Genomic DNA, 9601 nt, shown 5'->3' on the forward strand with positions numbered 1-9601 from the left:
TTATCTGCATTTAACAATGCTTGCAGTGTTGTCCCTGTCAAATAAACAAAATAAATAAGAAGGTGGAACAAGACATAAAGTTACAGTAATTACAGCAATTTTTATGGTTCTTTGGGTCTTCAAATTTCTCCTTGAACTACTCTTTCACACTGCCCTGATGGGGTCACCACAGTTCAAATTGTAAACCAAAGTGTGTGCACTGGTCTGATTTTGATGACACTTTAAAGGAAGATGCTTCAAGTGACTGATAGCTCAGTGGATTACTGCAGTATTATAGCAACAACATTTGTTGATACTTGTTTACTTAATGTTTTAATATGAGGTTCAACTTCGGGCCAAATTGCTATTGTGAAATCCAAAATACTCAGAGAGCCAGTAGAGCAGCATATCTTCATGTCATTATTGGGATGTCAATTATTAACAGTTACAAAACAAGTCCACCTCCCATGACAACTTGAGTCACAACATCAAGCTCTTCTGTTGTTTCGATGCTGAGAAACATTTATGTCTCCCTGCAGACATCCATGCTGTGCTGCTGTCAGACGTGCTCCTCCTCTTACAAGAGAAAGATCAGAAGCTCGTCTTTGCTGCTGTGGTGAGTTCCACCCAACGTGCATTTTTTTCACTCCCCACTGTATTATTTTTACATAACCATTTTATATCATATCTTTGTCCAGTTTTTCTACATGGACAGAAGCAGTATTAAAGGAATAGTTCAGATTTTTTGAAGTGGGGTTATATGGGGTACTTATCCATAGACAGTATATTACATACAGTAGGTGTCAGTCAGCACACCCCCAGTTTGGAGAAGCAGGCTGGAGTACAACATGGCAGCTAAGCAATGTACTGCTGCAGAGGGGGGTCAGCAACAAAAAGTATTTCAGTAACCTAAAATAAGTCCTGCCAAAATAAATAAAAATCAATATCAGTTTAAGCGTACACTATATTTACAATATTTCCACTGTGTTAAGTTAATGTCAGACAGTGACTTCCAACTGGAAAATATAGCTGTTATATTGATCTCTACAAAGCCACTGACAAAAACAGTCATTTTAGTTCATGGAACACAGGAGCTGCTGGTTTACTGCTGCCTCGATCAGTTAGTTTGTGTTATATTGTGACTTTGGCGTTTAAAAGGGTTATTTCGGATTCACCAAAGTCACACAGTAACACAACCTAACTAAGTGATCGAAGAAGTGGAAGGCGAGCAGCTCCGGTGCTCAGTGAGCTAAAATGACTGTTTTTCTCAGTGGAGTCTGGTGGCTTTGATGAGGGCACTGATGGGGAACTGAAGCCAATAACAGTTTCCCCATCAAAATAGGCTGTCTGACAGAAAGGTTAAGCAGTGAAAATACTCTCAGTATAATGTAGAGTTAAACTATTACTGATTGTTTTAAGTGGGCCTTCTTGTAGGTGGCTCAAAATGCATTTTGTTGTTGACCCCCATCCACAGCAGTTGCTTAGCTTCCATGTCGAACTCCTGCCTACTTCTCCAAATTAGAGGTGTGCCAACTGACATTTACTGTAAGTAATACCCTTACTATGGACAGGTACCCCATACAACCCTATTTTAAAAAAAATCCGAACTATCCCTTTCAGTCTAAGACACAGACTTCTTTTTATTATTGTATCAAGGTACATCAAATCTTGACACATATATCAAAAGTCCTTTAGGCAGATTTCTGATTTGTGATGATGGACTACAAATGATAATAATAAAATAGACTTGAAATGATATGATGTAATAATCTAGGACCGATTGTAATAATTATTTGAATAATAATAACATTTGCTGTGTTATCGTGGCTCCTGCAGGAGAACAAACCACCAGTGATCTCCCTTCAAAGGCTGATAGTCAGGGAAGTGGCTCATGAGGGCAAAGCCATGTACCTTATCTGTGCATGCACCGTCAGCATGCCCGAGATGTATGAGATTCACGCACGCTCCCAAGAGGAATGCATAACATGGACAGCGCTGATAAGGGAAGCCGTGAACAGGTAAGCTGAGGTCGTCTAGGAAGAGAGCAGAAATAGTTTTACTGGAAAGTGCAACTCAGTTTTCTTATTACAACTGTATGAATGTTTCATAGAGTAGTTGCAACTGCCCATTTTAAGTAGCATTGCTACCTGGTGGTAGTTCGAAGACTGAAATAAGAGCCTCATAATTGAGCAGATTTACATGCACACTAATAAACCGATCATTATCTGATTTCTGGAGTTACCTGATTATTCAAGTGGTCATGTAAACAGCATAATCCGATAGGCTTTATCAGATAAAAGCCATTATCTGATTATGAGAAATCAGATAAACACATCTAGCTTTTTCCCCAATAGTCAGATTATTCGGTGCATGTATACCCTTTAATCTGGTTTCTTTCGGGTTTTGCTATTTTATACTCCCACTCCACTACATTTTAGAGGGAAATATTGTACTTTCTACTCCACTACGTTAATCTGACAGCTTTTGTTTCCTTTCAGATAAAGATTTTACATAAAATAATATATTTTTATATTCTCAGTGTTTAAATTGTCACTTTTATTTTATCTTACTTATATGTTATGCACTTTGTGTGACAAGTTTATATACAATACACTTGTATATTGCACTTTCCAGTACTTTTACTACGAATCTACCCAAAGTCTGTAAAATTGGCTCCACATTGATAAACTACACATTAGAATGCTCTCACATGTATTTGTTAATGATAAAAACAAACAGTACTGTAAGAATATAAGCTGTCAGTATGATGAGTGCTTTATTTTACAAATATATGACTTGCGTACTTTGTGAGGTTTTTCAAGGATATGAGTACCTACTGTAACAGGAAGTTTGAGTTTTATGTCATGTACTTGAGGAGAAATCCAACTGAAGGACTGAATCATGTAAACCAGGTTTTTCTGATTGTCAGATTATTGAAGTTCACGTAAACGCGTCAAATCGGATTATTACCATTACCTGATTATTCCCAGTTATCTGATTATTGTGCGCATGTAACCGTGCTCATTGAGTTCTGTTTTAGGGGCAAAACATCCTTCAAATAGCAATTAATGAAATTCTTGTTGCCTTATTTGTAGTAAATACATTTTGGCTTGAAGATGATGCAAATGAAAATCACATTAAATTTCTAAAGTGAAAAAGATACCTTTTTCTTTTGAACATAAATGTGCTCAAATATTGTCATAGCATCGTAGCATAAAATTCCTCTACAAACATTTTTTTTTAAATCTGGCCATCACATTTTTTTAAATTCATTTTCCGGGAGTCATATTGGTATATCCATGTATCCAGGTATATTGTAGTGAAATTAATATTTTATTCAAATCAGGTCTTCAGTGTTGCTCAGTTTTACATTTCAAACTGTAATTGGCTGTTATTTTAGCAGAGTGATAATTCACCTTGTAAATCACGACACACTGCTCTCCCCTCCATTCAAATAAATAAACCACTTTTAATATTAAAAAGTATTGATCAGTGATTCTGGCCCCATAATTCTTGGTGTCAGATCAAAACCAATTTTTTGGGCTTACTCACCCCTACTGATCAGTCTCTCCACACAATCTTGGGCAGGTCTATGAATCCATTTAGAAGTTATGTGCCGTTTCAAAATCTTTGGACAGGTCAAAATTCAGATATAAATTTAGATAGACAATACTGACTAAGATGTCTGTGTATATCAGCTACCCACAGGAGGAGCTGTACCGTGAACTGACTGCCAGACTACAACACTTTCAAGGTAAGACAGCCGGTGGTTCTCTCTTACGCACAATTCAGAATGTGATTATTTGTTGACTATGAGACACTTTCATTCGATTATCTTTTCCACCAAAAATGGTCAAGCTAGTGCACAAACTTTCTACCCACACGTGCATAGCGAACAGCTCACTGGTGTCCCTGTTTCACTGAGTTTCGCCAAAAATCAAATGCAAGCCACTTTCATAAGGAGCCAAACTTAAGGGTCTTAACGGTCCTCTGAAACTTCTAATTATGTAATTCTGTGGCTACTGATTTCCTTTGTAGGGAGAGGTATTTGTTTTGAGGTATTTGACTGGGTACAGATTGAATCATGTGAGCCAAAAACCTTTATCATATTGTTGGATTTTCATAAAGAAATAGAGAAGGCTGTCTTCAGACTAAAGTGAAACATCAACAAACTGCTCTACCTGATAATGATCTTGTTGGTTTGAATGTTGCATTCTGTAATATTAGCTTAGCTTAGTTTACAAATATCAGTGTGAGCATGTCTGGGTTTTTTTGTTTTTTTTGTATGATGTTTTTGTCTTGTCCTTTTGTTTTGATTTTTATTGATGTCAATGCAAGATATTTTAGAAAATATATATTTCAGAAAAATCAGAGCCGAGATACTTGATTTTAATATTAAAAATATGGGGAAAATGTATATATTGGCATTCATGTTTTTCCTTGTTTATGTGCACTATACAAAGCAGGAATCATTGGAAAAGGGCCACCATGCTCAGTCAGCTTACTTACTTAGTAAAAGGGGTAAAAACTATTCGAACATTTTTATTTAAAGTTAATGAAAATATCACAAGTACATAGACTTTCAGACCCTGCCAGTGTTGGAGCCATAACGTATTGCTCCCCAAGAGGAACAATGCTGTCCAATCCATTTGTTTTCTCTCTGCATTTTCACTGAATTGATTAGACAATAATGTTAACTTAATGCTGTGTCTCTTTAGATATGCTAAAGATGAGGGATGACCAGATACTGCAAAGTCTGACAGAGAAGCAACAGATCTTTGCTGCTCTCTACGAGACTGTGACAGAGCAGGAAACCCCCCACAAAGGGCTGCTACTCCGAGGAGACGCCACTGACCTCCAGCAGGGGGGGACACTGCTCAGAGGAGCCATCAATGAGGGTAAGAGCAAAACAGTTTCGGCTCTCTGTTTTTATAGAGGTAGCCTCAGTTTTGTGACTCTCTTGTTGGTCAAGGGTGGAAAAATTAGGCAAGTATTTAGTATGTGTATGCATTGGTTAGAGTCGGTATTTGAATTTACACAGAAGTAAAGGTGAAATAAACTGTGCTCTGTTTCCCAGACAGCCAAGTCATGACTCAGAAAGCACTGATGGTGTATTTTAAGGAGGAGATTAAGGAGTTGTTTTTTTCTTTTGTCTGCAGTGGAAAACCTGCAGAACCTGCTCTCCTCAAGAATTAAAGACCCAAACCTTCTTTTTGATGAGAGTAAGATACATGGGGGCCGGCTCAGGAGGGCCCAGACCTTTGGAGGAGTCGACAGTAGCCCTGGTGCAAGCACCATGCAAAGTAAGCCGACGTAAAACTAACAAGGTTGTGACATTACCTCGTTTCATGTATGTTTTAACGTTAGGGTGTTGACAGTGACAAGACCAAGTAAAACATGGCTAGTATATGCAATGACAGGCTGACAAAAGAATGAGTTTTATTTATTAAAGGGAAACTTATGTGTTTTTTAACCTGGACCCTATTTTCCCATGTTTTTATGTCTAAGTGGCTAATGGAGAGAACAGTTTTGAAACTAGCCCAGTTCTGAGCGAGACCCCTGCAGCCACAGCAGCACAACAGGCTGCAATATAATCCCTACTGGCAGCTGTGCAGCATCAATTTCCGTCCATTAAAATTGCTTGTTTTCGCCACTGACAAGCTAAGATTGTTTTTAGTAGTGTCTGGTAACATTATAGAAAGGATCGGAGAAATGAAACGTTTTTTCTTTACCTTTCACTGATCTAGTCTGTTTGTTATTGTGTGTAACCAACGTTTGATTGAGGAGAAGTCTTGTTCCGATATTCTCTTCTCCACATTGTCAAAACCAGCTAAATATTCAACCATTACATCAGTACGTTTTGAGGTTAACATGAAGCTTTCTGTACTTCACCACAACAAACTTTTCCTGGCACTCCTCTCTCCAACTCTCACTAACATTACCAGCGTTGTTTTTCCTCAAACAAGTCATTTCTCTCAAGATTTTAGAGAGACTTCTCCTGAGTCACAATAACAAACAGACCAAGGAAAGGTACAGAGGAACATTTAATTTCTTGGAAACATTTCATTTCTCTAAAGGGTCTTTTCCATAACGTTATCGGACACTTGCAATAACGTTCTAAGCCTATCAGTGGCAAAAAGAAGCACTTCAATGGATTTAAATTGACGGTGAATAATTTCCCATAGGGATTACACTGCGGCTTGTTTCGCTGCTGTGGCTGGAGCGGTCTGCCTCAATACTGGACCAATTTTAAAAATTGTTAGTCACTTAGACACAAAACATGGGAAAATAGGGTCCAGGAAAAATACAGAAGGTTCTCTTCAATGTGCAGCTTACAGGATCTACGTCAGGAAATTTTGACATGCATGTATGTGGTAGAGGTTGTCTGGGAATTTGACAAAACTTTCTTTGAAACTCTTGCATCATACATCAGGAATGTTTGCATATGAGTAACTTTTGGTATATAATACAGTGTTTTATTATTTGTTTTAAACAGCCATTGCCTTTGGTTTCCCCACAACAAACACCAAAACTCCTTTTAAATCTTTCTGAGCTGCAAAAGAAGCTGCTGCTGCTGTTTGTACCTGTACAATAAATAATATCACCTGCAGAAAATAGGTGACTCTACTCATATTGAATACATGAAGGCTATTGACTTTGTTGATTTCATTCTTTTAGATGGAGACGTAGCTGACAGGCCAGGCGGCAGCGAGGGCAATCTGGTGTACATCACTCACAGCTTCGACAATACTGACTCTCAGTTCCACAAGAGTCACAGCTGTGAGGCCCTGGAACACTATGTGAGTGAGACAGATGTAAAGGATCCAATTCCTATTTCCATTTTGTGATAAAACTTTAAGTATTTACATTACTTGTGCTATTTTGCTTCCAGGCTGATGACAATATGCCAGACGGCAATTTAGCCTCCAGTAATGTACCTGAGGCAGAGGTAACCCTTTTAATACTCATTCTGTTAATTACTATCTGTAGTCACTTGTACAGAAATATGTATCTGTCACTGCAAGTCTTTCTGTGTGCTTTATTTTTCTCTGTAGGTGTATGATAGAGTGATACTGCTGGGACAGAGGCTGTACAGCCTAGAAGTAAGACATTGTAAATTGTTTCTTGCAAAAAAATCTTTGAATTTTTGGTCTTTGGCTACATTCGTAGAGATAATTGAATGCCATAAATTGAGTGTTTTCCTGTGTTCAATCCTTCAACGTGCAGGCAATCATCACCCAGCAGGACAGCCAGATTGAGCTACAGCACGCTTTCCAGACAAAGAGCAAGCAGCGCGCTCGTCATTACAGCAGCTTGCTGCTGGAGCAGGAGAAGCAGCGCAACTTGAAGAAGCAGAAGGAGGAACTCGCCAACTTGCACAAGCTGCAGGCGCAGCATCAAGAGGAGCAGCAGCGCTGGGAGAAGGAGAGGGAGCGACAGAGGATGCAGATCGAGGCGCTGGAGGCTCAGCTGCAACAGAGGGAGGAGGACTGCCGACAGTGGGAGGAGAAGCTCAATGAAGAGAGGGCTGAGCTGGAGAAGTTGAAGGAGGACTATCAGCAGGACCTGGAGAGGCTGAGGGAGTCCACAAAATCAGTGGACAAGGACAAGGAACGTCTGAATCAGGAGATGAAGCGTCTAGAGCAGCTGCAGGAGAAAATAAAGAAGTACATCCCAGGACACTATGATGATCCTTCACAAGTGAGGAAGAGGACGAGAATCTTATTGATTGAATATTTATTAACATTATTGTGTATTTATCTGTTCATCACAAAGTATAATCTAGGGAGGCAACAACAGGTCTGTGTGACAATAGATGAACTCAACAATGGCATTGACTTAAGTACATTTAAAACATATTTTAAATGTGATTAAATATTTTAAGAAAAATTACATAAAGTATTAGAATGTTGTAGTAAATTAGATAATCCCCAAAAGAAGCACTAGAGTCAGTAGTTAAAGTTCACAAAAGGGAGATCAGGTAATTAGGCTCTGAAATAGCAGAGTTTGAATTTATGTGTACTCTTCCTCCCCAGTCCTGGAGTCTCTCCAGTTACCAGTCGTTCAGGGGGAGCATAGTGAATGGAGGTGGAACCTTAACTCCAAAGACCCAAATATTGCCCACCAACGCCAGCGAAATTCCTCCAAAGGTTCCACCACGCAGGGAGAGCATCTGCCCCATGCCGGTCAAGCCCGAGCTGCCCGTCCACCTGATCAGCACCACCAACCAGGAGTACAAGCCTGCTCCCGTGCAGCAGCAGATCCCCACCAAGCTGGCTGCTCAGCCCAAAGGAAAGGAGAAAGGCTTCAAGACAAAGGGGTCCCACCAGAGGACGCACAGTGCAGGTCAGGATACAGGCCTGCTAACATGTTTAAGTACAAAGGTTGACTTGATTTTTAGATGGTTGTACATTTTCTTTTTCAATAATGAGTTTTAAAATGATTGTTATAAAGCATGTGAACATTTTGACCTGATGAAGATTCAAACAGGATCAAAATGTCTTGATAATACTTTTGTGGCAAGGAGTAAGTGAGCAGATGTTCTTCTTTTCCTTAATGAACAAAACTGTCACATTATTTATTATATGTTGGTTTGAAACATTTAGCAGCAACTGAAACTTTTAGAAAACACTATTCATCAGCAGTGGGCCTAGTTTTTGCACAACAGTGATAATAAGCTAAATCAGCCATCAGATTTAAATGTCTTAAAGATTAGTTAGTGGTTAGTGCGTCAGCTTTCATAGTTACAACACTGACCCCAGTCCTGTCTTTCTACATCCAGCTGGTTTAGACGTAAGCCAGGTGCTGCCCATCAGAATGACCGGGAAAGAAGGAGGCAGTCTGAGAGCCAAGAGGAACAACAGTCCTCAAAGGATCTACCAATCAGGTACCGACAATCAAACAGAAATGGCCTCTCACTCAGTCACTTAGACATTTGTCTCCCATTTGGGATATTCACATGTGATTTGAACTGATAGTCTATTTAAAAGTATTTTTGAGAAACAAACACCCACCACCCCCTGTAGAATTGTAAGTTGGCCATAAAGGATTGCAGTTTTCTTTATCAGAGAAAACAAGAGGGATGCAAGGCTTAAAAAAATAAATTGAAATTTAAAAAAAATGTTTAAACCACTCTCCCAAAGCGAAAGGAAAAGAAACTAAACTATAAAAGCAATGTAGGTTGACAAAGGTCTGTTTTACTGTTGAGTGATTGAACCGTAAACATGGGTGTTTTTGAACTGATTTCTAATCTCTGCTTTATTGGTAGAATAAATAAGGTAACTATTCTTACAGACAGCTTGTATGATAGTCAAGTGAAAATACTGAATCAATTAAAGTCTTGGTCATAGAGATATATAGAGAGGTTAGTATGACACAATCATGTTCTGTTGTGAGTAATTCTAATATTTCAGCCAAGAGCTGATACAAGTATGAAAACCTCAAAATTGCAGTTGCAGCAACTTCCAACATGTCTACATCTGCAACTGTAAACTTCTGCTGCTATTCCTTTCCCTTCCTGTATGTGGTGCAGGTTGGCAGGTGTAGAACTGGTTAGTGACTGAGCAGCTCCCCAAGGTGGAGAATCTGCAACCTACCAAATATGAAGACGTTTGTGAGTGCA

The 9601-nt window shown here is 39.1% G+C and overlaps 1 protein-coding gene across 2 annotated transcripts in view; it reads left to right on the top strand.

The window, feature by feature from the left end:
• arhgef18a (rho/rac guanine nucleotide exchange factor (GEF) 18a) overlaps positions 1 to 9601 on the top strand; it is a 33650-nt gene that overhangs the window by 19006 nt on the left and 5043 nt on the right. For both annotated transcript variants that reach the window (XM_050074387.1, XM_050074388.1), the window contains 11 exons: positions 519 to 595; positions 1816 to 1997; positions 3678 to 3733; positions 4698 to 4877; positions 5139 to 5282; positions 6658 to 6779; positions 6872 to 6928; positions 7035 to 7082; positions 7207 to 7680; positions 8016 to 8325; positions 8762 to 8866. In XM_050074387.1, coding sequence (XP_049930344.1) covers positions 519 to 595; positions 1816 to 1997; positions 3678 to 3733; positions 4698 to 4877; positions 5139 to 5282; positions 6658 to 6779; positions 6872 to 6928; positions 7035 to 7082; positions 7207 to 7680; positions 8016 to 8325; positions 8762 to 8866 — 1755 coding nt within the window. The remainder of the gene's footprint in view (positions 1 to 518; positions 596 to 1815; positions 1998 to 3677; positions 3734 to 4697; positions 4878 to 5138; positions 5283 to 6657; positions 6780 to 6871; positions 6929 to 7034; positions 7083 to 7206; positions 7681 to 8015; positions 8326 to 8761; positions 8867 to 9601) is intronic.

Source organism: Epinephelus moara, chromosome 21, assembly GCF_006386435.1.
Source record: "Epinephelus moara isolate mb chromosome 21, YSFRI_EMoa_1.0, whole genome shotgun sequence".
In the NCBI taxonomy this organism is placed as follows: domain Eukaryota; kingdom Metazoa; phylum Chordata; class Actinopteri; order Perciformes; family Serranidae; genus Epinephelus; species Epinephelus moara.